Source organism: Acinonyx jubatus, chromosome A1, assembly GCF_027475565.1.
Source record: "Acinonyx jubatus isolate Ajub_Pintada_27869175 chromosome A1, VMU_Ajub_asm_v1.0, whole genome shotgun sequence".
Classification (NCBI taxonomy): Eukaryota; Metazoa; Chordata; class Mammalia; order Carnivora; family Felidae; genus Acinonyx; species Acinonyx jubatus.
In genome coordinates this window covers 154,642,014-154,669,837 of record NC_069380.1, presented here as the reverse complement: position 1 = coordinate 154,669,837, position 27,824 = coordinate 154,642,014, and the positions used below count along the sequence as shown (strand labels likewise).

Here is a 27,824-nt window from a genome sequence, read left to right as displayed (position 1 = left end):
TGGTCAGGTCTCTGGTAATGCCCTTTAGGACTATCGTCATAGGAGAATTTCTGGGTCAAAGTCTGTGTACATTTTAAGTATTTTGGCAGTTAATACTATTTTGCCACCCAGTAAGATTTTAATATTTCATGTATATGTTCCTGGGTAACCACGTCACATCTTTATCATTTTCTCTACTAAATCATCCCTGACTTTCTCACTCTCTCCCCCTACCACCAGCATGCCCCTACCAAGTCATACCAAGAAGATAAGTGAACTGACCCCTCTGAGATCCCATACCTGTCTCACTATATTGTAATAGTCACCTCACTGTGGGTCTTTATCACCAGGTCGAAATTGTTCTCATTGTATCTTATGTTTTTGTATCTACTCCCAGAACAGAGCAAGATGTCTCAGACACAGAAGTGTAGCAGTTCTCAAAAAATATTTGATGAATGTATAAATATTTTAGTCTAATCTTTCTTTCTGGGTCAAAAATTGTCTAATATTTTTGATTTAAGAAAATTATTTAATGTTTATTTACTTAAAAAAATTTTAGCATTTATATATTTCTGAGAAACAGAGAAAGAGCATGAATGGGGGACGAGCAGAGAGAGAGGGAGACACAGAATCTGAAGTAGGCTCCAGGCTCTGAGCTGTCAGCACAGAACCTAACGGCGGGCTCAAACCCATGAACTGTGAGATAATGACCTGAGTCGAAGTTGGACGCTTAACCAACTGAGCCATCAAAGCACCCCTTTTAATGTTTATTTATTGTTGAGAGAGAGACAGACAGACAGACAGAATACAAGCAGGAGAGGGACAGAGAGAGAGGGAAACACAGAATCTGAAACAGGCTCCAGACTCTGAGCTATCAACACAGAGCCCAACACCAGGCTCAAACCCACAAACCACGAGATGATGACCTCAGCCGAAGTCAGACGCTCAACTGACTGAGCCACCTAGGCACCCCAAAAATTGTCTAATTTTTATGCAGGACTATTTCCATTCAACAAAAGTTTATTAAACATCTACAGGCGTGTCACTAGCTGTTGTTCAAAGATGATTAAGAGAGGGTACCTTCCCAGGACAGTTTGTGGTCTAATGAGAGAAACAAACAACTAAGTCAAGTACATGAATATAATAGATGCAATAATAGGGGTGTGTATATGATTTGCAGGGTGTGCAACCAAAAGGGGTTTAGATCACCCCAGGTGTATGTGCATGTGCTGCATATGTAAAGAAAAGGGGTCTGTTCATCTGTGACCACAGTTCTTATTCCACCCTTCAGTCTGTCCCTTTCACTAACTCCATGTTTGCCTTTAATACTTCTTCAGTATATTGGCTGTCTTTCTACTCTATTCTCAGACTGTAGCAAAACTTCAAATTGGAAAGATAAAATTATAGAACGGTAGAAGATGAGTGTTACCTGTACGTGACATCTCAGTTCATACAGAGAAAGATGTGAAGGAAAACATTTCTATTTTTAAAAGTCAATTTACTAAAGATTCTCCTCACTGGAAGGCATACTTGTTGGTTTGGATCTGTTAAGACTCAGAAGAAAGGTAGAATTAAAGTTAGCGGTAGCTGCCATAGAGGATGCTTGTAGTTACTCTCGTATCTTGCCTGAATCCTTCCCACCTTGTTCAGATTCTCCAAAGACACATGTGAGAGATAAAGAGGGGAGCTTCATTTTTCTAGAGGAGTCTTCCCTGAAAGATAGCTCCTTTTCCACCAAATGAATTGTCTTGGCAACCTTGAAATAAACCTGAGTATCTTGCCCCCATAAATAATGGATTTTCTCTTACTTGGGCCCCAAATCACCCCTGGTGTCTCAGAAACTCCTTGAAAAGCCAACTTTCTAAACTCCCTTCAAAGCTTCCCGTAGATCCAAAGAACTCATTACCTAGGTGGTTCTCCAAAGTGTCCAACCCAGGCGTTTACCTGTATGTCAACCAAATGTTTTTATTACCTTTGTTCTTCCAAAAGGTCTTCCCCCACAGTTTTGTCATTTCTCTAATTGAAGAGGGAGCTGAAGGAAAGAAGAAAAAAGGATACTCACAGTTTGGGTATCAGTTCCCAGGGTGGATATGTTATTCTCCCTTCCCTCTTTTTAGTGGTAGCCTGTTTGTTCTTTGTGAATGATTTTGCCATCTCCTTGTAGCTAGCCAAAACTCCTTGGAACATTATGGTGAGGGAGGTAGGATATACAGTCAACAGAAGCACTTTGTAGTGTAGCTGACTCATGACCCCTTGACTAGTTTGCATTGCTAGTCCTGATCATTATACCCTTTGTAGTGGGTGGTGTTGGCACAGGGTTTCCTGTGATATTTGTGGAGATTTATTGTCCTGGTTCGGAAAGGTGACAAGAAAGTGCAAGACTTCAATTAACAAACTAAAAGTAGAAACCAAATGGTATGTCTTTATCTGCTTGTGGAAAATGTTTGTAAATCAGAACTATTATAGGGGTCCAATAATTCTGAGCGTTTTATATTCATAATTTTTTTAGTGTTATATGATACACATTTATCAAGGGCATGCAGACTTAAAGCCTTTCCACCATCTTGTACATAGAACTGTAATAGTACATGTAGGTAACCAAACTAAAATATCCCTTCAAGGGCATTTTCCGTCATTGTTACTGAATTTATTTCATCATGCGAGAAAAAATAACTATCGTACCATGCCATTTGTTTTTTTAAATAGCCAAATATTTTGGTAGCATGCTTAAATGGAAGAAAGTCAGTTCATCTAAACGAATTTCCAACTGAGCGACACTCCCACAGGCAGCATCAAAAACATCTTAAAAATGAGTGTCACCACTACTCATTTCCAGGTGGTTGAGGTTAAAAGACCAAATTTTGAAATTAGGAAGACGTGGATTTAGCTCAAGACCTTCCCCCTTGTTGGCTGTACAAATTTACTCATTCCCATGAGCTGCAACTTCCTCATCAGCAAGAGGGATAATACCCACCTTGCTGAGGTCTTGTGAGGATTGAAGAGACAACCTACTGTCTTATACTGAGGACCCAATAAATGACAACTAGGCACCTGACCATGTGGAAAACAGGACAAACCAGGGTGACTATAATGAGGGTTTAAACATTGTATGTCACTTCTTCTCTCGAAGAGTTCCCTTGTAAATGCTCTTGAAGAGGATGGTTTTCTATGACCATCAGTCTTGGTTTTAGGATTATAGACAAAGACAGCACTGTCACAGAAAGACTTCCTGTGTCTATAACCCCCCTGCTATGTGTATGGAAGTCCCACAAATATAAAAACTGTACTTTGTATCAGAAAAAAAAAAGCAGATGAAGAAATTTGACCCATCCTCTACAGATGAAAGCTTCTTCGTCACTGGTTTTACAGAAATACCATAAATAAATGCCGTTTTCCAGATCATATCAATAGATATTTGAAAGAAACATTTTTCTTGTTTATTGTAATACAAACCTCCACCATGCACAATGCATAAAGACCAGGGCCAGCAGCGCTGTGAGCAAGGAACAGGGCATTTTTCTGAAACCATCTTTGAGTCCAAAAGCACAATACACCTTCCTAACAGCCTCTCTCTGGATGTCGACTAAGAGAAGGAGGAAGGTAAACCCACACTAGCGTACCAGGCCTGGGCACAGGGACTAATTTTAATAAATCAGAATAGAACATGAAAATGTCAACTTAATCAAGCATTTAAATTTTATTAATCAAGCCTAATTTTTATGAGTGCAAATAATCACTGAAGCTGGACAAATTTGTTCTCGATTGCATCAGAAACATAATTTTAATATTTAATGGACTGATGAATTTAAATGGAGAATTATCTTTATGAAACATGCTCTTCATAATTTGCCATTAAATGAGAAATAAAAAAAATCAACATAAATCTTACATAAAGGTTATTTAACTAAATGTTGGTACTATAAATATTATAAATGCATTATGCACTAATTTAGCAATCATACAGTACACTACATAAAGCAGACATGATAAGTGGACCAGGCAAGCTTTTCCTAGAATATAGAGCTCTTGTGTTATATTGTGGGAAGCTCATGATAAAACGGTTACGGAGGTTTTATGTGAGGTTTCGTGAACATTCTTTTCATTCAGGCTTTTATGCTACAATTCGCCATTCACCACAGACATTCTTTCCAGTTCAAATGTAGGTCTAAACCCACATGGGCTTTCTTTTGTGAGGTGATTATTCTTTACAAAAAGAGATAAAAAATATTTTTATCATTATTATTTATAGAAAAAGGATATAAAGAAAAAAACCTAAAGTTTTTTGACTATGATTTTTTGACATTCAAAACGCAGTCTCTTTTCAAAGTTAGATTCTTCTCACATAATGTTCTCAGGCTTCAAAATATTCTAGGCACAAGAAGAACAAAAGAAAAAGAAAATCAAATTAGTGTCGGAATATTTTTCTCCACACATGTCCACCTATTCCCCTCACCCCTCCATTACCCCCAACAGACTGCTTAAAATAGGGAGTAGCGGTGAATTTCTGTAAAAAGTGAGTCAAACCTAATAGAGCAGTATGGTCCAAAAGTTTGCGAACATTAATCTCCAAGGTAAATGATTGTTGTCGTTGTTTTCAAATTCTGTTGTTCGCAAAGTGTAGCATTTTCCTCTTTTCCATGTGCTAAACCTTACATTTACCTGAAGAGGGACTTCTTGACTATTGCAGCTTTAATGCTCCCCAACATGTCTGCAGGGTTTAGAACAATGCACGTTTCTGAGAAGAATGTAGATGTGGTAAGTCTAACAGAGGTCACACGGCTCCCTCTTCTTGCTTGGCAGAAAATGTTTTAAGTGGATAATGTGGACTCTTGATGAGATACTTAAAATAAAAATTCCTACGGTGGCTTTAGAGTTTGAAACATTTAAAATTGTACCCCCTCCCTTCCTTTTTTTTAAAACAAATTTGTGCTTCTGGAATGGAAATCTGGTTTTATAGAGAGAGGCTCGAGTGCATAATTTTCTTTTTTATTTGAGATCTGTTTACTTTGAATTCACAGAGAAATTTGCCTTTGAAAATACTAAATTTTATAAAATAGATTAGCGCTACATCTAGTGATCTTTTAATTTCACTTCGCAAAGCATATTAAACAATTCAATTTGGGGGGCTTTTTATATACTTCTTTTCTAACCTGACCAAAAAAAATAGTTTGAAAAAAGCATTGTTATTTAAAAAGCACACTGTTGGTTAAGAGTTGACCTATTTTTCCCTGCTCAGTGAAATTAATATGCACCATCCTAAAGACACCAAGCTTAGAATTTTTCCTGCCAGCAAAAACACAATACATTGTGAAGCCTTTAGATGGAGACATAGTTCAAATAAACACTAGAATTCCTTTCACAGTGCTTTGTGTAAGTCTAAGAATGAACATTTAAGAATACTCAGAAGGAAATATGAAAAGAAATTCATTTAAGATGCTTATACTGATTATAGAATTTATATTATATTTAGTCTTTCATAATGGAAGAGGGTTCCTGCATATTAAGCTGACAATTAATAAAATAAAAGGTTACATATTCTTGACCAGTAAATTTACTGCCCTTGCACCTTACAGCAAAGCGTATTATACTGCAAATAAGAATGTTGTTGTTGATGATGCAGAGTACAGGCTATATGTAATCAGTGGCATGCATCAAAAGTCATCTGATAGCCACATTAAAGCCACATTTCCTATTAAGAATCAGACTAAATTACAACATGGCACTTCCCAGAATGAGCCAAGGAAATGCATTCTGCAAGAAGAAATAATTGTATTTGAGTGTCTCTGTGAAAATCAGGAAGTCTTTTAGCAGTAAGTAATAGTGCTTTTCTTTTTAGTCTGCCTTCTTTTGTATTGCAATATATTCAACCTCACTGGCAAGCCTATCACACTAATTATTATTACATCTAGTGGTTCAGTTATCTTGATGACTACTGTGGCTGAAATTCTCCAAGGTCAAATCTTTAATAGCGTGAATCAAACTAAGCAGCCATCATACATCCAGTTGCTTTTGAGATATACTAGATGAAACGGTGTATCCCAGACCTGTTTACGACTCTTCTTATTCTTGCAAACGTGGAGTAAATTACATGTGCAGCTTAATTGCGCCATTCATTTTGCAAAAGTTCCTTCTCAAAAATTTCGTGAGAAGCAGATGTGCTGTTGTGAAAATGACAGCCCAAGCACACCTATAATGATCTCATTGACCACAGAAGTCTTTAGCTTGACCGCTGGTACTTTTCAGTGATCTGAAATAATCTGACTGGTTATAGGCATCTTCTCAATCCATAGACTTTCAATAATTTCACATATTTACACATGTAATAAATTCATTGGCACACAAATTCATGCTCTGCTTGGTTTATGCACACACAAAATGGTATAAATGAACTCCAGACCATGTTGAAGAATACCGTTCTCTCCAAATTCCTCTATATCTCTAGGGTGGAAATAGGCATTTAGTTTGTAATGTGTCCAAATATAAGCATCTGTACACATTTGGATGTTCTCTGAATATGAAATTAAATATGAAACTTCTTTCTTTTGTGACAATTTTCTTTCTTTAATTTTTTAACATGCAGTTGCACATCTGGACAGCAGTGATTTCTTCTTTAATTTAAATGTGTTGCTTTTTTATAGACCATGTTTGAGTAAAGCAATTTGAATTGTGCAACTATTCATTCTGAACATAGCAAAACATCTATTTAATTCAAAGATTATTCCCAAGGAAAAAAGTAAACAGATGAAAGAACCCGGTTTGTGTCAGCTTTGGCTTTTGAGAGTTTCTGGCCTTGTGGTACTCAATCCTTATCTTACAAGAGTGACATAGCCAGGATCCTTTTGGTTCCTTTTTCTTTAAAGAGTTATAAATAAGTGGAAGACTTCACTCTTGGGAAAATCATCATACAGAGTATTTCTAGAATTATTGATGGGCGTTTTAATCCCCTTTGGTCAGTTTTGTCTTAAAACATGCACCCTAAACTGGCATTAAAAAGCAGTAATTGGGATTCACTGCTCCATGATGACTTTAACAATGAAGTTTACCCGAGTCCACTTTTTCTCATCCCTTCACCACCTCAGTCATCCTTTTCCACATCCCTTGGTCCCTTCCCTTATATATCATTGTCTGGTGCAGTAACATTAAACATGTCATGTTTTTATTCAAATTACCAGCACCATTATTAACATTTTCAGCCAAATAAAATTTTTATTTCCTTGCAAATCATAAAGCATTTAAGTTGTGTTGAATTATAATTAAAAGTCATAATCTGAAAAGAGCTCCTATGCAACTATATAACATATAGATTCTACAGATGCAATCTTGCTCCATTTGAAAATGGATTTTTAAAAAGTGCAGCCACATATTATGTTTTATATGTTAATGGCAAGTGTTCAGCAAATATGGAATATGAAGGAAGAAATATTAGGCTTTTAAAAACAACATTATCTGCTTATTCTTTGGCTGTAATGTAGCTGGCATGCTGCATTTGGGGCTGTCTACGTGTGTTTTTAAAAATGTCATCTTTATTAGTATTACGTTCAAGGAATAGTACCAGGGAATCAGTTTCTTTCAAGACCTTCCTCCAGCGTGTGGCATATAAGTCTGTGACGAGCGACATTACAGAAGGTCATGTCACTTTTAACTGCTTGCATTACATCTTTCTGATTTCCCTAGTGCCCTTCCTTTGTTTGATTAATACTACTTGCTTTCAAGCAAGGTATCAGAAAGCATAATTTGGAAAGAGAATTCTAGAGCCGGTCTGAGATATCCCCCTTGAAGAAAAGGGAAAGGGGGGAGAAAAAAAAAACTTGGTAAAAATGTATCTTTTTTTAACACATGTATTTTTTTTTTCTCAAGGAAATCCTGCATATGTGTTGTTATTAAATTATTGTTGACAAATGTTTAGGCAACTGAACTTAATATACTTGCAAACAAAACTATGTAGTCCTTATGGGGTTTTATTTGAAGAGGAAGGAGCTGGAGTTTGAGACGAAGCCTCCTTTATTTTGTTTTCCTTTTTTAAGTGTTCAACTCCAGCACACTCTTTCAAAATGGTAGGTGTTGTTTGAGTTCTCTGGGAAAGGTTGCGGTTTTGTGCAGTCATTAAATGCACTTCAGTAATACATACAGTTTGTTTTGAAAAGCTCGGTCTGCAGTTTCAGTATTCATTGCATTTGGCCAGGGCTCACGTCTCCAAGCACAGCCCCACTTCTGAGACACTTTTGCCTTCCATAGCCTTCCATGGACCGTTAACACCTGAAAATTAGCAAAAGCATTATCATTTTAATTGGGAATACTTATGCAAGCCTCTACCTGTGTCCCATTGCGTGTTTCTTAGTGTCTGTGAAACATGAATCGAAATTTTGTATGTCATTAAGAAGACTGAATATTTTGCCCAGGAAAAAAATACATAATTTAATTTTTAAAAATTACTGTTTAAAATATTCTTGATGCTATTTTTCTTTTCACTAATAGCTAACATTTCTGAACACTTACTTCAATACAGAAACTGTGCTAAGGACTTTAAACACATGATTTCATTGGATCCTTAATCAACACTGTGGGATAGGTGCTATTATCTCCATTTTCGAAGCCACCTTAACTTCACCTAAGCAAAATGTAATAGTGGGATAATTCTGAAGCAGCTTAAAGGCATCCATAGGAAAGCATCAGTATTATAAATCCTCGTTTGTAGATGTTTATGATGTAACATTAAAAAGGCACTGGAGAAGGGGAAAAGCCCTCACTAGAGCGCTAAAACACAACACAAAGGCCTCTCGCTAACACAACACTTTTCTGCCAAATGTAAAAGCAAATGGTTGTATTGGGTGGTTCTGGCTGCACATTTGTAGAGCAATTGTGCATAGCCAATTACCCACTTGTGCAGGGTAAGAACAGTTTGGGTTTTGCAAATGAAGAGCCTGATTCTGAAGACCTCTTTGAGTTGTTCTTGAACATAAGATCCACAGCTGATTTGGAAATTGTGTAAATTAAGCTATTGGCTTGTTTTGTTTCAATAATACTTGGGAATTTTGAAAATTAACTTGAAGGTAGTACAAATCTCCAAATATTAAAGGTTAAATACTTATGGTTTCTGTGTCCAGGCAAATATTTGAAGGCATTTTGAATATTTGCTTTTATTAATTTGTATCACTGATTAGGTATAGGTCTTTCCAGACAAGTTAGTTCACTTCTGTGAGCTAGTTCAGTTCTTTTACATAAAAGCCTATTGAAAGACATAAAGAATATGGGCACCTGGGTAGCTTAGTCGATTAAGCGGCCAACTCTTGATTTCAGCTCAGATCATGATCTCAAGGTTCCTGAGATCAAGCCCCACGTCAGGCTTTGCACTGACAACACAGAGCCTGTTTGGGATTCTCTCTCTCTCCTTCTCTGTCCCTCTCCACCTCTCTCTGTCTCTCTCTCCCTCTCTTAAAATAAATAAATCAATAAAAACTATAAAAGAAAACAAAAAAAAGAGATATTAAGAATTGTTGATGCAATCATTTATTCATTCTATCAACAAATATTTCTTGAACGTTAGTATGCCCCTTGCAATCTGTTAGGCACAGTCTGACACCATTTTTCTTTCCTAGCACCTGCAGTACGATCATACATACTAAAGAGAGGCATATAATACATTTTTAATAATAACTAGTGAAAACACTGAGTTTATGCAAAGGAATAAAAGTATACTGTACTATTCATTTCTTTTGATAAATGACTTTGTGTGGGTAATTTAAGGAAAACATGACTTAACCACACCACATCATTCTGTTTTATACTTTTAAATGTATACAACTTTTACTGAAAAATAAAAATGGATAATAATGACCAGCCTAAAAAATTAATCTAAATCAAAACTTTTAAACTCGTTTTATTAGAGATACAAAATTGTAATCATTTTAACAAAACTTATGAGAGTTAGGTGACTTCATCCCCTGCCCCAATAATTGAGCAAGGGGTGAGAACTGCCTCTGTGCTATCCCACTGTCTGGATTTGAGTTCTGTTTCAGCTACTTGCTGTGTTAGGTGAATTCTTTGGAAGAATGAAATGTACTGAAATACTGTCGCTGTTTCTCCTATTTAAACCTCCATCAAAACTAGCCCAATTTGGAATTGCCTAGCTTATAGCACCTTGATTATACATTGTTACTATTACTGTCTATATACTTCTGAATACTTCAACATTGCAGGAAATTAAAAGCCAACATGAAAGATTAGCTTATAGGCTCCATTTAAATTCTATTGGATTATAAACCTCTTGAAGGCTGACATGAGTATAGATGAAATTTCTGTGTTTTTCATCTTTATATTCCTGCATTACCTAGCACTGTGTTTCTTGGACAAGGAGCTTTATAATAAATGCTCATGGAGTTGCTGAGTATAGTTAGAAGTAATGTTAAGAGTCCTTTCTTGGTGAGGTTTAATTGCTTTATATGTCTTCAAAATAAGTGTAAACTCTCACCAGATATTGGAAACAGTACTTTGTACTATTATGGTTCTTTTGAAATGCTGAATGTCCAAATGAAAGACCACAAAATTCTACCATATAATAGAACATTTAAAGCAGGCCATTAAATTAGGAACAATCTCAGAACACCTGGGTGGCTCAGTTGGTTGAGTGTCTAACTCTTGACTTCAGCTCAGGTCATGATCCTAAGGTCGTGAGATCAAGCCCTGCATCATGCTCTACGCTGAGTGTAGAGCCTGCATGGGACACATTCTCTATCCCCTTCTGCCCCTCTCACCTGCTTGGGCTCTCTCACTCTTTCTCTCTCTCTAAAATTAAAAAAGAAAAAAAATAAATTAGGAACAAGCTCACAAGCTATCAGATGCTTTAGGTTCTCTATTGGTTTATGAGAAATGGAAGTTTGTGTTTGGGCTATTATTTTAAATAAGTTAATGCTTTTAGAATATTTGAGAACAATTATTAGATCACTGAAAGTCCTGACATGTTATCTCAGTTTGTGTAGCTCTTTGCATAATACAGTCTTAGCTATTGAAGTTTTCACTCATAACATATTCCTGTCTGTATCATAAGCCACATGAAAGAAGCACTAGCTGTCTCCTCTATCTTTTAAAGTTGTGAGCTCTGGGAGAAAGATTTAAAAATATTTAATAACCATGATTCTATCAAGTTTATTCAGAAATCGAGATACAGACTGGATAAAAAAGAAAAGCACCACAAGAATTAGAAATTATATGAAATGGCATAAATGCAATCAGAAGTTAGCACTTACCTGAATACCAACCCTCCCCAAAGTTTTTTAAAATTTTTGGTTTCCATGGAGAGAGAGAGAGAGAGAGAGAGAGTGAGTGTAGTGTGTGTAGGTACATAAAACCATAATAAAACACCTGACAGAGTGAAATCCCATTTGTAATACCACAGTTACATATTAATCAAGGAAAGGGCAAATTATTTGACAAATCCAAAATGAAGATTGCATTAAGTTGAAGTAAGGAAACTAGGAGTCATAAAAAATACATTCATTAAAATATCTACCTATAGGGGTTATATATACATATCCTATACATATCCTATACGTTTGATTATTGAATACATTTCTAATTTTCTTTCATTGTCCATTCTCATAATGTAATCTTTGTGTAAAATCAAGAATTAAAATTAGAGTTTCTGGTAACCCACAAAATCAAAAATACAGAGAGATAGTCAAAAGTTGACATTTATACATAAGAATTAAAATTTGAGCCTTGATGACCCCAAAACCACAAACAACAGAAGAAAAAATAAACAAATGAGACTACCTCAAACTCAAAAGCTCTGCACAGTGGAACAAATGATTTAACACAATAAAAAGACCACCTACAGAATGGGAGAAAACTTTTGCAAACAATATATCAGATAAGGGATTAATATCCAAAATATCTGAAGAACTCAGTCAACTCCCTAACAACAACAACAACAACAACAACAACAACAACAACAAACAAACAATCCAATTTAAAACTAGGCAGAAGAGGGACACCCAGGGTGGCTCAGTTGGTTAAGCGTCCAAATTCAACTCAGGTCATGATCTCATAGTTGGTGACTTCGAGCCCCTCTACTGGCTCTGTGCTGACAGCTCAGAGCCTATGGCCTGCTTCAGATGCTGATCCTGTGTCTCCCTCTCTCTCTCTGCCCCTCCCCTGCTTGTGCTTTCTCTCACTTTATCTCTCTCTCTCAATACTAAATAAATATTTATAAATGAATGAATGAAGGAATGAATGAATAAATAAAAATAGGCAGAAGAACTAAATAGACAACTTTCCAAAGAGAACATCAAAATGACCAACAGACAGATGAAAAGATGCTTAACATCACTACTATCAAGGAAATGCAAACCTAAACCACAATGCAATACCATCGCTATATCAAAGTCTCAATGAGTTAATGAACGTCTCTTAGAATGGCTGTCATCAGGAAGAGACGATAGGTCCTCTTGAGGATGTGGTGAATATAGAACTTTATACACTATTGGTAGGAATGTAAATTGGTTACAACACTATGGAAAACAATGTGGAGGTTCCTCAAAAAAATAAAAATAGATCTGCCATATGGTCCAACAATTATGCTTCTAAATATATACCCAAAGGAAATGAACACAGGATATCGAAAAATTATCTGTGCTAACATGTTTACTGCAGCATAATTCCCTATATGTTGCCAATATATGGAAACAACCCAAATGCCCATCAACAGGTGAATGGGTGAAAAAGATGTGGCATGTATACGCAGAGGAATGCTATTCAGTTACAAGACAAGAAGATAGCCTCCCTTTTGTGAGAACATGGCTGGACCTTGAGCACATTATAACCAAGATAAGTCAGAGGAAGAGTGGTACTATATGATAGCATTTATACATGGGATCTAAAAAAGTCAAACGTATACAAAAAGATAGTAAAATGGTGGTTACCAGGGAATGGATGGCAGGGATAGCAGTGATGGTGTTTAAGGGTACAAGCTTATGACAGGTATTAAGTAGGCCATCAAGATCTGATGCACAGTATAATGAACATAGGCACTAATAGTATACTATAATTATGTAATATAAATACTGCTACATTAGCAAACATATTACAACATATAAATGTGCCCCAGTAACACACAGCATACTTTAAACTTATGCAATGTTACACATCAAATGTATTCAATAAAAAAAATTTTAAAAAGTAAAATTTGAGCCATGGAAGATACTAGCTTTATGCCATAGACCACCAGCATAAATCGACAAACAGACAGTATACTTAAAGCTTGGTGAAAAGTGAATTCGAAATAGCGGAGTTGGATTCTGCTTAGTTATCTAGCTCCAAACTTAAAGTGCCTCATTAATACAGACAGTGGAGTAGGTAAAAAAGGATAGTTCCTGATTTAAAGCATCTCTCAAATTAATGTTAGTTTACCTTATGCATAGTTCAAATTCTTTAAGTTGTCACGGAACATTTCACACAAATAGGGTTTCCCTGAGTGGGATCCACTTCCCTGGTTTCAATCAATTAAAGGCAGAGCATTTCCCTAATCCCTATCTCTAGATCAAATAGTCCCTCTCCATGAATCTGTTTCAAATGTTAATAAAGTTTTCATTTCTAAAAGGTTCAAAATGACAGAACAAAATTCTCTCCTCTTAAGAGCACGAAAATGACTTCTGTTTCTGTCTGCAGGTAGTGGAGGACATGCTGGAGGACGAGGAAGAAGAAGATGACAAAGATGACAAGGTAATTATCTTTCCCAGCACTTGGGTACCAGGGGATGGGGAAATGTAGACATGACACTGTTTTCACAGACAGTTAAAAAAGGAGTTGAAGTGTTTGAGTCCAGAAAATTGGACAGCGCTGTTTATCATCCTAACAATGCCACTGCACGTTGCAAAGAAGGAGAGAGGGCTATAAATCCTCTTCGCTTTTGTCCAGAGCTGGGTCAAATATTTTTCTGCCAGGAACAAAAAAAAATAATTCAGCTTGTCTGAAACTTGATAGCTCTCGTGAAGATAACAGCAGTGACAACTGTTTTTGAAGGGCAAAAATTTGTCCTATCTTGAGTATTACAAATCGGGCTACACTTCAGAGGAAGAGAGAAGTGAAAAAATAGCAGCCTGCTTAAGTTCAACATGGATGTTGTCATCTGTAATTTTCAAAGAATTGCTCAGCAAAAGAACACACGTGTGTGTGGAGGGCTTCAGAGGGCATTTACATAATCCCAGTGCTCATGGTCCTTGCCTAGACTTGACTTGGGGTAGCCCTGTGGCTTCTTGGTCAGGAAAGCCCATTGACAGGTTATTTTCTGATTGCTGGTTGGCATGGGAATGATGACCACGGTAAAAAACAAAAAACAAAAAAAACCAAAAAAAAACAAAAAACAAAAAACCCAGCTAGTTTCTGGAATCGCTTGGATTGGCTGTCCCCTGTGTGGAGAGGGGATAACTGGAGGGATGAATTAGAATGACCTTGAACCACTGTGGTGGTGGTGTCTCGGGTCAGAAGAAAGTCTTTTTATGGCAAGGAGGATAGTGATGCTGGTTTAGCAAAATCCTTGGGCATTTCTAGATCGAAAATCTAAAAGGTGCTAGAGTGAGATTGGGAGGGAAGAGAGAATATCATTCATTATTTCCAAATTGTTTGGCATACAAAACCAGATTTTGACCTTCACTGGAATCTGATTTCTATTATAATAAAGCAGTGAATTTTTGGAATAAAGGAGAACAGTATATCTTAATTTATGCCCTTGACCTTTGATTCTAGTAGAGATGTACAGTTATATCCTTGTATAAGAATTCACATGCTGGAAGCAAGCATTAGAAATGTAAAAAAAAATTCACAGCAATTAGTCAAACTCCCACATGATTTTTTCTTGACTAATATTCAATGCTAGAAGGAGAATGAAAACATAGACACACACACACACACACACACACACACACACACACACACTTTCTCCCATCTAATGTTGTTCCAAATATTTTTAAATTGATAGAGATTTTATGTGAAATTTTTCTTCTGTATATCATTTGGTCATTAGTGACATCATCAAACATAAACTAACAAAATCTCCTTCCTACAAAAACATGTATGTGCTTGTTTTTAATGTTAAATAACATGAACATACACTTCTGGCAATAAATGATATGATTTATTGTTAAGGTCAGTGTTAGAGCGGTAGAGAGCTTGTATTTTAACTCAACATGCCAGCCCTGAATCATCATTTCTCTGCTGATAAACACTGAGCTGCCATCCATTTATGGCTATTTTCCCTTGCTTGTTGCTGTTTTATTATTAAAGCCACCATAAAGATTCATTCCAGCAGCGGGCGTTTCTCCAGAAATGTTAATAAATGGAAACCCTTAGTGAAGTCTAGTACTTCAATGTCCCTGCTTGAAGTCAACCTGTATTTTTTTTAGCCAGTTTGTAGCTACTCCAAACCACTAATCTCCCCTTTATGGTCATTTTTTTAAACAGAGAGGATGTTAGGAGTGGGAAGCAAATAACACTTGGTTAACCACCTCCCTAAAACCTAGATGTTGAGTGGAGCATGCCAGGTGGAAACAGCACCAGGTCTCTGGAGTGGCATCTATTGTCGTCTAGTGTTTAGGGGTCTGGAAATGACACCCTGGTTCTAACACATTTGCAGATCTGGTTACCAGAGTTGATTGAAAGTGAGTGCTTAAATTACTGTGTGAATTCTACTGTATTCTTGCGTGCAGGATGCTGACAAACAGTGTGTTTTCCATATGAAAGGGTTGTGAGCTGATTTTCATAAATCCAACCCTTTATTTGAGGGATATATAAGGAGGCTTTTCTTTTCCAGTCACAATGCAATTGATAGCATAAAAATCATACCTGAACAAAAAGAAAATCTCAAGTATAATAATTTACAAAAGACTTTTAGGGGCTTGCGTAATGGAAGAATCCTAGAGTGGACGTGTTAAAATAGAAAGTTTTTACCATAAGAAATGAAAATATGAAAAGATCCTTCAAGTTTCCATTTACCAGCTTCCGTCTCTTGAGTGGCTGTCATAGTGGCAAAGGTTGTAAGTCTTGGCTATCGGTGTGTCTGAGTGAGAGAAGGGTAATTTCCTACTTTAAAAAATTCATTGGTTCCTCTGTTTAAAATTTGTGTATAGAGTTGTGCGTAATGGAATTTCAGGAGAAAACAAATGTGTTTTTTGCCGTATGAGCAGGCACTGACCTCTAGCTCTCATTATTTCTCTGTTTTCTCATATGGCATAATAGTGGGGTCAGGTCAGTGAGTCCTCTTATAGGATAAAAGTAAAAAAGATTAATAAATGTGCCAAAGCCTCACTTTAATTGAACCTGAAGCATATGTTGCAAGTATGTAAAATATGTCCCAGATGTTACACCAAGGCTGGTTTCTGGGCTTTCCCTGATTACCACAAGGCAGCTATTAGTCCTATAACCTTTGGACTTGGGGGTAAATGGGGTATTACGTGGCACAGAATGAGAGCACCTGTTTTCCATTCAGCAAAGACCCCTGGCAGGCTTTGCCTAAGCCTATCCATATGTTTTCACTTAGCAGATTGTTGGGCGATTATGAAAAGTGTCTTTCTTTAGAGCCAGCATTGATATTAGTCACTCACAATGAAAGGGCAAGTCATTGGCTACTTGACAAGGTCCGTGTGGGCATAAACCGAAGTCGTTTATTTCATTTCAGCTCGAAGTGTTTTCCCTCAACATAATTATATAGATGGCAAAGACACAGGTACAAGAAGTTGAAGCGGACACAGACTATAATTACTTCGCATAACAGTTTCGTAAGAGCTTTTCTTTAGTGCTAACTTCAGCACCTGGGAAGACTTTGGTTAAAGTTAGTAAAAGCTAAGTCACGATTCACCTGGAACCCCAGATCCTAAAGCTTTTCCATGCGATGGGCTTTTGAGGATTTTTTTTTTCGTGTGTCCTTTTTTTTATTAAAACAGCTAATCATTCAGGTGAGAGTTTGTGATCCTCAGACTTAGCCTTCATTCTAGGATCCATTGTCCACATTTGCCTGAATCTAAAGTTGGGTGGCTTCTCTCTTAATCCAATTCCACGGTTTTCACAAAGGCAGAGAAGATGGGTTTTAAATGGTGGTTCTTAGTTATGAAACATTGACTTGTTTCACTTATCTGCATTATGTAGTAGTACTAGATGAAGCTCTACCGGAGATGAAATTTCTCCTGAATTAAATGTTAGAAAGACATCCTACTTTGTTCTCAGTTCCCTTTGTTGTAGAGCCTTCTCTCAGCCATCAGCCACAAAGTCACAGTTTGATCTGATTTTTGACCTGACACCAAATCCTGCCTTTGTGGTTAATAGAATATCTTAGTAAATACTTAAGGCTTAGTTAAATTACCTAGGTGGACCTATCAATAAGCCATCTAATAGTGTTTTTGACCGTGTTATTTATAATAATACATTGGTCAATCTGCATAATCTAGACATCTAATTAATGAAGATCGGCTTTCGTTTTGTAGCTTAAAAAGTTTAGGCATGCTTCCCATGGTGTGTTCTACCCTTGTAATGGGATCCAGCTGCAATATCAGGAAGCAGAAGATAGAATGCAGGTTTTCCTCAGGATAAGCATGGATTCAGATGCATGGCATACTACTAATGTTTATTGATAAAAGATATTAAAGTGTTCAGGCATTTATGCTTGCATTGCTTCTCCTTTTTCCTCAGCCATTATGTCAAGGTTACTGTGTTTCAAGATAACTAGATGCAATGAATGAAACATATCTGAGTTACTTCAAAATACACAGATTGTTTGCTTTAATTCTTGAAATATCTGTTTTCTGCTTTGATTCTCCAGCCCTACAAATGTATACAATATACCCAGGATGCATACATCTCTGCATCTCAAATCAAGGATGGGGTGGGGGAGGAGATACCTCTGATATGTGATAGAAGAAGATTCTAATCTGGCAACATGTTCTAGTTATATTCCATGAAACAATTACATGGTGGGGGAGCCGATCAAAGCTTTGGAGAAAGGCAGGGAAAGAGAAGTCAAGAAAAAAATTTATTTAAAAAAATCTTAATTCACATTTGACTGGAATAGCATTGTATTAGTTTATTAGTTTTCTATTGCTGCATTGCAAATGACCACAAACTTAGAGGCTTCAAATAAGCCACATGTATTAGCTCTCAACTCAGCAGGTCAGAAGTCTAGGCATGGCTCAACTGGGCTCTCTGCTCAGAATCTCACACTCAAGGTGTCAGGCTGAGTTCTCATCTGAGGCTCTGCAGAAGAATCCACTTCCAAGCTCATTCGGTTTGTTGAGAGAATTCAGTTCCTTATATTTGGAGGACTGAAGCCTTTGTTTTCTTGTTGGCTTTTCACTCCCACTGGTTACTTTCCATGGTCCCTCCCATCTTTATATCCATCCATGGAGAAGCTCCCTTTTGTCAAATCTCTCTAACACTTTAACTCTCTTTCTTCAGGAAGAGCCTGGTCCCTTTTAAGGGTTCACCTAATTAGATCATGCGAACCAAAGATAATTCTTTCTTAAAGTCCACTGTGCCATCTAATATAACCTAATCATGGGATGGCTATACCATTATATTCCTAATTCCCTTCCCCTACAAAGTGAGGGGATTATACAGAACATATACACCAGGAAGTAGGAATCTTGGCAGTCATCTTAGAATTCTGCCACTGCATCTAGATCCACTCAGGCTCTGGAACAAAAATGGAACAGTCTTTGTGTTCCTTGTATGTATCTATTGCCAGGCAATGCCATAACTATCTTACAGTAAACAAATTAGGAAAGCCTGCCTGCACAGACACATCCTTTCAAAGATTGTAGGAAACATCTCATACCAGAGATACAAACTGAAATATATTTTACTGAGGTAAACTTTATATTTTAAACTGAGTTATAGTACAGGATGTCCTACTTATTATCTAGTTCCCTGGGGTGAGGGGTGGTTGGGCATGCAGAAAGCCTGATGGGAAACATGTTCTTTCCCCTTGTTGCTTCCTTCTCGGGAGAAGAACAAAAAAGAATAAAATAGGCAAAAAGCAAGGAAGGGTCCATTCCTCCTTTAGGGGATGTATTGGTGCTCAGACCCGCTAAGGTGATAGATAGCACACTGACCTTGAGTCAGCAGGAACACTCTACTTCATCTAGAATCATAGCAACATTCACACTAGAGGATGCCCAAGAGAAGTGTCAGAAGGATGCCTTGCTGCCCCCATGGCTTTCTGCCTCCTGCAAGGCAGGAAGTCTTCTGAGTTCGCCTGCACACTCACTGCCCTTACCCTGCCTCTGCTGGTGTTGCCCCTGCACAGCCCTTGGGCCAGAGCCCATCTGCCCCACCTGGCTGGACCCCTAAGGTGAAGCTCTGCAGCCTTGTGATTCTGACAGGTGTGTCAGGGGAGGTGTCCACAAGGATTGGGGTTTGCTTGATAAGTGCTGTGAGCCAGACTCCTTAGTAAGAGTTCACAACTAGGGGCTTCTGGCACCAGGGCACCCAGGTGTTTCTCATTCCAGGACTCCCTTGTGGGCCAATAAAATTCCCAAGATCCTCCGAACAGCCCCACACACTCAGCACATCCCAGCCCATCTTCTCCTTGCTCCTCCTAGTTCAACTTCATTTAAAAATGGGGAAACTGCTCCAGCCAAACATGGGTGCATTGCCAAAGGTAATACAGATAATAAGTGGCAGAGCCAGGGCTGAAACTCAGGTTTTCCAAGTTTAGCATCTTTATCCTTCCTTAAAACTAATTTTTCCTGGAAAATAAAAATCAAAGAACAGATGCAAATTACTTTAAACATGCTCTTTAGGCATTCTGGTAGCATAATCAGGGAGTACAGCATCCATCCCCAGCCAGGAGCTCTTTACTTCTAGGTTTCCAGTTCTTCACACTGCTTTCGTGTACATTCAGCCCTTTCCCACTATACCAGCTAAGCAGGACTGTGGTGAGCGAGTAATAACCCCTCAAAGATGTCCTGCCAGAAGACAGGACATCTGTGCAGCCCGAGAGAGGGTGTGCCCTGTAATGTAGGCTCAGCAGCACAAGAAGAAGCTGAAGACCCAGAACTACAGCAGCAGAAGGAGCTGCTGGACAGCACCCAATGTGGGGGAGTATGGAGCCAAGGCCAGAGCACTGACGTTAATAAAACAAACTGATGGGGGACGGGGGGCAGGGTAGGTTGGAGTGTTGAAGGGCTACACCAGCTTTGAAGACGGAGGAAGGTGACCACAAACCAAGACATGTGTGCAGCCTTTAGAAGCCGGAAAAGGCAAGGAAGAAGATTCTCCCCTAGAGCCTCCAGAAAGAAATGCAGTCATGCCCACATCTTGATTTTAGTTAGCCCTGTGAGACCCACTTCCAATGTGCGGACCGCAAAACTATAAGATAATAAATCTGTGTCATTTAAGCCACTAGGTTTATTCATTACAGCAGCAATAGAAACTAATACAGGTGCCTTCCAATGGCATCTTCCCCACCCCCCCGCCCACACACACATATATATGTACACTTTAAAGCACTAGATCTAAGCTCCTAATTTTTCCTTATTAACTTAATCTACTCTTCTATATAAATATGGCTACACAGTTCTTCATTCAATATGGAAACTAAAACAGTATAGCAAAGCAAATATTTTTGTCCGAATTGCCTTAGTTTTTATTCAGAAAAGCTTGTCCGAAGATGAGAGTGGGTTTGTACCCATCTCTAGTGCACGTGCTTACTTTCCTGTTGAGGAGCCTGTATTATTCATTGGTGACTACAGCACCAAAGCATGGTTAACTTGACTTTTCATCAGGAGAATTTCACTTCCTTAGATCATTCATTCTATTCTAGAAAGCATCAGGACAGAGGGTATTAGCCCTATTTAGGTCACAGACCCTTTGAAAACCTGAAGAAAGCTGCAGATTTTTTCCCCAGGGTGGGGAAAAGATATGTAAACACGTAAAAAAAAAAAAAAAAACTTTTCCATGCCTTTTTGTATTGCAATGGATGGAAGTTGAATTATTTTTCAGAGTAAAGTATTTTTATAGAGTCATACCTCTGTTCCTCTCACTACCTTCCTCTTGACATTAATGCCTATTTTCCTCAAACACCTGAGATAAATGCAAATTTTTCAAGTAAAAATAAAGTTTAGTTCAGCTCAAAAGTAAGCTTCTACAAGAAGGCTGATGTCTGGCTTTGATATTGAAATTATGGAGTGGTTTTTGACACAGCAATAGGCTTGTTATTTTTGACATCTGTTTGACTATGACTTTTCAGTTGCATGGCAATACGTGCTTAAAACACTGACTTGGCAAAAGAAAACAGCAAACAAAATGGGAGCTGCTGTGGCTTTATTAGATGAGGGTTAAGCGTAGACAAATTCCTAGAGTTCTCCAAAGTCCTTGTTGAATTCCTATCATATTGTGCTGAGGATATCATGTTTTAAATTGTTTGCATCATTAATGCCTCATCATTATTTTTTTAAAAAGGATTAAGGGACACCTGGGTGGCTCAGTCGGGTAAGCACCCAACTTGGTTTCACCTCAAATCATTATCTCATAGCTTCGTGGGTTCGAGCCCCACATCGGGCTCTGTGTTGGCACTGAAGAGCCTGTTTGGGATTCTCTCTCTCTCCCTCTCTCTCTGCCCCTTCCCCACTTGCACTTTCTCTGTCTCAAAATAAATAAACTTAAAAAGATTAAATATTCACGATTCCATGTTAGGGTCATTGGAGACAGAATTAGCTTTTGAAGAGTTATGATTCCAACTGTCTGTGGGTTTCCAGCTGTAAACAAATTGAAAACTTTCATTACTCCTTGTTCCAGTATTCAAAAGTATTTCTCCAGCCTCAGAAAGTTTAGGTAAATGCCCCAACATGCCCTTCTGCATGGCAGTTGAGTTAAAAGAATTTAAATAGGAAGATCGCCTTAGATAATTTGGCAAGAATAATCACCAAGTAAAGCAAACCATGAATGGACTGTTTCCTGTGGTTTATTCTCATCATTGGATTTCCTTTGCCTCAAAAAAGCAGAACTCATATTTGAAAGTCAATCACATGTTTCAAGACAGGTCCTCTGGAAAGCTAGTTATCGTCTGTACTGCAGCAATGAACTTACTCTTATACTCCCATTTCTTGACAAAACCTCTTGAAATAGTGTGTCAGCTCTGGCTCTCAAGAGGTTGACAACATCCGTAGAAACAGACACAATTTTTTCAGGATCGCTGGCAGAATCGTTGACACTGGCTGACACCACTGCATGTTGAGATGTGAAGCATGTTTCTTCACCAAAGCAGCAGAACCAGATGTGTTGCCAAGCATCACAGATGCTCTATCGGAGCCCAGAGTGCCAAGATTTTTATTCTGCCTGAAAATTTGTTTGGCAAAGAAATTCTTCACCATGTTAAAGACATTGACTCTGCAGATTCTCAAAGAAGTTCACAAAGTAGGAATTCTTTGATTGTAAGAACTTGTCGACAGGAGTTGGCTATGCAAATAGAGGTATCTATTTGTATTATTATGTGCAAAAGGGAGATATTAAAGACATGTCAGAAATTCTGTAGTGTTGACATCATTTGATGAGAACGCAACTTCAAGAAATGTGTGGCTTCACCAGCATCTTTCCAGTGACATGTAGGTTATTTTTCTTGGTGATATGATGGATGCAAAAAATATTTTAATACAGGTCTTTTTTTTTTCCTTGGGGCAAATCCAAAGCCAGGTACAGTCCCAGTCGTTAATAACCAAAATGTATTTATATAAAGAAAAAAGATACACAATGTCCAATAGATTTTCACAGTAGGCAGCCTGAGCTACTCCCTTTAATTTTATTGGTTGCATACTTCTGTTGGCCAGAATCCTGCCACGTAAGAAATACTGTAGTTTTGCATCCCATTAAACTCCATAATTAATAGAAAATCAATAGATATGAAAACCTCATGGTACTGTTTTTTTTTTCTTTTGAAATTTTCCTACTTAAGCTAGACTCGAGGTAAACAGAGATGTATGGCTGTAGTCAAGTTAGCACCTTGTGTTTTCTTAGATTCCTATCCATAGTAAACCATTCTAGAGGTCTTAACATTATAGTGACAATATTACCTATCTGTTTACCTTCAATATCAGATTGCTCGCTGTTCAAAATATGTTTCCCTGCCTAGTGATCTCCGGCCTGGCCATGTGTCTCACTTTGGCTGACCTAGGCCATTTCCCAGCCAAAGGTTCAAGAGCCATCCTTGGCTCTGCCATCTCTCCTTTCCTTCTGAAACATAGCTGGAACTGTCCGCATAGGAGATCCTTGTTTAGTTTGAATTCTAGAATAAAGGTGATGTAGAGCCAACCCATAAGGGCATGTAGTATGAACAAAAAATAAACCTGAGTTTTTATTTTTATAAGCTTTCATGATTTTGAGGTTTTTGTTTTTTTGTTGTTTTTTTTTTTTTTTTTTACCATGACGTAATTTAGTCTAGGCTGGCAGATAAAATATTCATCCATATTACTTGGTGTGAATCAAGGTGTTAATATTATAATTTCAAAGAAAACATAATTTTTTTAAATAAAACTAATCAAAGTCTCAGAAAGGAAAATTTAAAATATTTTTTTCTTCTTAAATTCACAGATCTACCCACAGACCTTGAAGCCCAGTCTCAGATCATTCTGCTGTTAGGTCTCTCTCATTGAAAAGTGCTTTCTTTTCCCCATAAACTTAAAGTGAAGGACAAGACACTGGGCAGACAGATAAATATGGCAGAATATGGGCCTTTCAGGAATCGCTGTCTGATGGGACCCTTGATTATGTAAACTAATAACTACAATACAGTGAGAAAAATGTTGTAATAGAGTTATAAAGAGTTTGGGTGGGAAAAACAGGAAGGTGACCATCTTCACAGACTTGTCAGCAAATGTTGCACAGTAGAGGTGGCATTTCGTTTAAGTCTTGAAGGATGAGTGAGAATGTACAAGGAAATGTGGTATGTGAATTCAAGGAGTATTTGGTACAGTAGGAGCATAAAGTGGAGGAAAATGACACTGGAAAAGGTAAATTTAAGATTGTGAATGCTTTAGCCATCAGTTAAGAAATTTGAATTATCTTCAAGCAGTGAGAAATCAAAGGCTCTTTTAAAATAGGGAATTGTCATGATGACATTTGTGCTTTTAGAAGGAAACTCTGTCAGGGCACCTGGGTGGCTTAGCCAGTTAAGCATTCAACTCTTGATCTAGGCTCAGGTCATGATCTCATGATTCATGGGTTCTCCCATTCTCTCCCTCTCTCTTTCACACTCTCTCTCTCTCTCTCTCTCTCTCTCTCTGTCTCTCACTCTGCCCCTCCCCTGCTCATGCTCTCCCTCTCTTTCTCTCTCTCAAAATAAATGAATAAATTTTAGAAAAGAAGAAAACTCTGCTAATGGGCAGGTGATGGAATAAGAAGGAAACGAGACTTGGTCACCTGCATGGCTCAGTCAGTTAAGCATCTGACTTTGGCTCAGGTCATGATCCCAAGGTTTGTGAGTTTCAGCCCTGCATTGGGCCCCCTGTTGTCAACACAGGGCCCACTTCTGGTCCTCTGCCCCTCCCCTGCTTGCATGCTCACTCACTTTCTCTCTCTCTCAAAAAATAAACATTAAGAAAACAAAGAAGAAGGAAATGAGATTCAAAGTAGAGAAATATGTGAGGAGGTGCCATGGTATTCCCAGCAAGAAATAATGTCAGCCTGCACTGAAAACAGCAATCATGATAATAAGAAAGCAACAAATTTGAGAGATACTTTTAATAGTAAATGTACTAAGATTATTGAAACAATTTATGTTCTATAGAATAAGGGAAAATTTAGAGTTGCTGAGGACTATAAGATGCTTGGCTGAGATATCCTTGTATTTGTGAAGCACTTCACATGTTTCAAAGTACTTCCATTTCTTTACCTTAATTTAATGTTCACAATAACTCTGTGTATTGGCTTATCAAGTATTATTCCCATGCTTCAGTATCAGGAAGATTAACTTGGCTAGTGGGGAAGTAGCTAAGATTAGAAACCAGATAATGAGACTAAAATAGAGAAGTAGTTGAATCTGAAAACAAGTTAACTTATCTAAGAAGAAGGTTAAGTCTGGGAATTAGGTAACTCGTCTGATGATGAAGAAACTGAGGTCAGAAAACTAACTCTCTAATTAACTTTCCTTCCTGGTCATGTTGTAGTAAGTCCTGTTGACCCACCCAGAGATGACGACTAGGTCACTTGGTGTGCAAAATTGCATGTTCTGGTCAGTATAGACAGAAAGTGTCCTCCGTGCCTGCCCAGCCCTCTTTTCCTTCAGCACTAGGTCTTAAGAGAGCCTTTGAAAAAATGATGGCAACAGGTCCATATTCAGGGCCTCTTCCCCATTTAGTGTGCTTTCACTAAGTGAACGCAGATCCAATGTGGAAGCAAGAAGTATCAATGTAAAAGGATGCAAAATATTTGTGATGCCTCAAAAGTTGGTTCAGAGGAAAGGCATGTAACACCCAGGCTTATTCTGGCTTTGATCTAAAACTTTAGGAAAATACGATGCAGGAGGATCATGGGTCAGTTGAGAAACCCCTTCTATTGTCACTATTTATAAAATGAAAAGACTGAAGCCTCTGAGTAACTCACTCAACGTCACGAAATAAGCGAAACAACCAAACTACAAACTAGCCTGTTTGTCTCCAAAGCCCGCCATTGTTTTGCATAACAACCTCCCAGTGCCTACCCCCTACAAAAACCCACTTAGTGACTAAAGTAATAATTTCCATTCTTTCATTATTCACTGGCTTCACTGGGCTCACCTGGGCAGCTCTTGCTCGAATCACTCTTGTGGGTCTAGCCAGCTATCTGGGGCTGTGGTCCTCCAAGGGCTTGACTAGGCTGGACATTCCAGATGGCTCAGTTGGATGACTAGGGGTTGTTGCTGGCTTCTCATGATGTGGCAACTCAATTCTAAGAGGGAGAATGATTCCAAAAGTGAGTGTTTCAAGAGATCCAAGCAGAAGCTGCAAAGCTTTTTATGATGTAGTCCCAGAATGTCACTTCTATCATGTCCTATTGGTCAAACAAGTCACTAAGGCCAGCCCAGATTCAAGGAGAGGATGGCTTTGGTTCTACCTCTTAATGAGGAGTGTCAAGGTCCTATTGCATAAGAATCTAAGAGATGGGAGATATTATGTGGCCATCTTTGGAAAGTAAAATCAGCTACCATTTCTAAAGAAGAAAAGCTCCTAACAGATGTCCAGTAGCATTAAGGTATATGAAGCCTGTTGCCTAACAGGAGACTTTCTCTTTATCTAAGGTTTATCACCATATAGTGCTCGATTAGGTTATCTCAAAACTTAAACAAGCATAGTGCCTTCAAATTGCCAGGTGTATCCGAAGTTTATCATCCCGTATATTTTTGTTTCATTTTTTGTTTTTGATTTACAAGTGGAGAAGCATCAAAGGACTGACTGAATTGTCATTCTCTACTTCGCTAAAACCTGAAAGTGCTACCTAAATCTTTCTTCTTCTGCTTTGTCCATAGATAAGAATTCAGCCCAGAAATTTCACTATCTAGCTGAACTCTCCCTTGAAGCTAGTTGGTACGTAGAAAGGAGTCATAAAAAAAATCCTTTTTAAATCCTATTCAGACTATACTGGACATCCATTGTCCTCTACCAGTGAAGGAAGACAAAATGCCACTGTCCAGTGTCCTGGAAGTCAGGCTTTACTTGCTCTGACTGGCTGCCAAAAATGAAAAGCCAAGTGAGGAAAGGAGATTGCAGAACATTTCCCTCTTAAAGCATAAGAGTTTCTTCTTTTTAGAAAATGTAATTTGAAATTACCAACAGTTCACATCTGGTATTTTACTAATTTGTTCAAGGATATTTCTCATAGGATTTAAAAGATGACTGATATCTCTGAAAATTTTGTTGTACAAACTGTAAGTAGCTCGGTCAAGACTCTTTTCCAGGATCCTTGGAGCTAATGTTTTTCTGCTGTAGTGAGGTAGCAGTATGCAGATATTAAAATCAATATTGAGCTCATCATACACATATATGCTATTTCTTGGTTCTGGTATCTTACCCATGTATTCTGATCACAATGATTTGGAAACAGAGACAGCATCTGTCTTCTCTGTGATTCCACACTAGAATATTTTGGAGACATACAAGGCAATATAATAAACAAATATACAGCTGCTGCAGTCTGATAATGTAAGATTTTATTGATTATCCAAAAGAGTAACTACCCTAGGTATTAGGTTTTCTTGTCACAACCTTCAGTGCCTGGGGTAGTTGAACAAGTTCTTTTTTTCCTTTGAGCTGACCTCAAAGTCACATAGTTTCTGAATCAAGGTCCTCAGATTTCATACTTTGGCAATTTCTTTCCTTTCTAATGGGGTATATTAGAGAAAATGTGTCACCTTTTGCACCATGTAATACCAAATCAGATCAGAATTCATGCACAATTATGTCAGTGGAAATCTAATAGTACAGGCTGGCTTATCTCTAGATAACACATGGAAAAATAAACTTCCCCGACTGACAGATTTACTTGATTTTTTTTTTCAGATAAGTTATTTGTGAGTAATCGAGCTAAAGAATGTAACTGGATTATTTTTCATACTATAAAAAAAAAAAAAGACTCTCAACAGTAAAATGGTTGCTAAGTATCCAAGCTCTGTCACTCTGTTCCCCCCCCCCCCACATACACACACCCCTTTTTCTTTGAAAAAGTTCCTGGATAATGAACACAAAAAAAGAACAAAAAAAATTTTTTTTGCATTAGCTATATTTATTAAGAGGAAGAGGACTAATAGCTTTAGGAAAACAAAATTTACATAAAACATTTATGTAAAAATAATGTTAGTTGATAGTTAATGATATTTAAGTAACACAGACTAGGTGGTA

At 37.8% G+C, this 27,824-nt stretch overlaps 1 protein-coding gene across 11 annotated transcripts in view; it reads left to right on the top strand.

Moving 5' to 3' along the window:
- Positions 1-27,824, top strand: part of MCTP1 (multiple C2 and transmembrane domain containing 1) — a 522,244-nt gene that overhangs the window by 435,901 nt on the left and 58,519 nt on the right. For 10 of the 11 annotated variants that reach the window (XR_008300305.1, XM_053225150.1, XM_027037852.2 and 7 more), the window contains one exon: positions 13,642-13,695. Coding sequence is in view for 10 of the 11 variants with exons in the window: in XM_053225150.1 (XP_053081125.1) it covers positions 13,642-13,695 (54 nt within the window). In the remaining variant the exon portion in view is untranslated. Of the gene's footprint in view, positions 1-13,641; positions 13,696-22,148; positions 23,320-27,824 lie in introns of those variants that run through there. The other variant, XM_027037864.2, reaches the window with a different exon arrangement.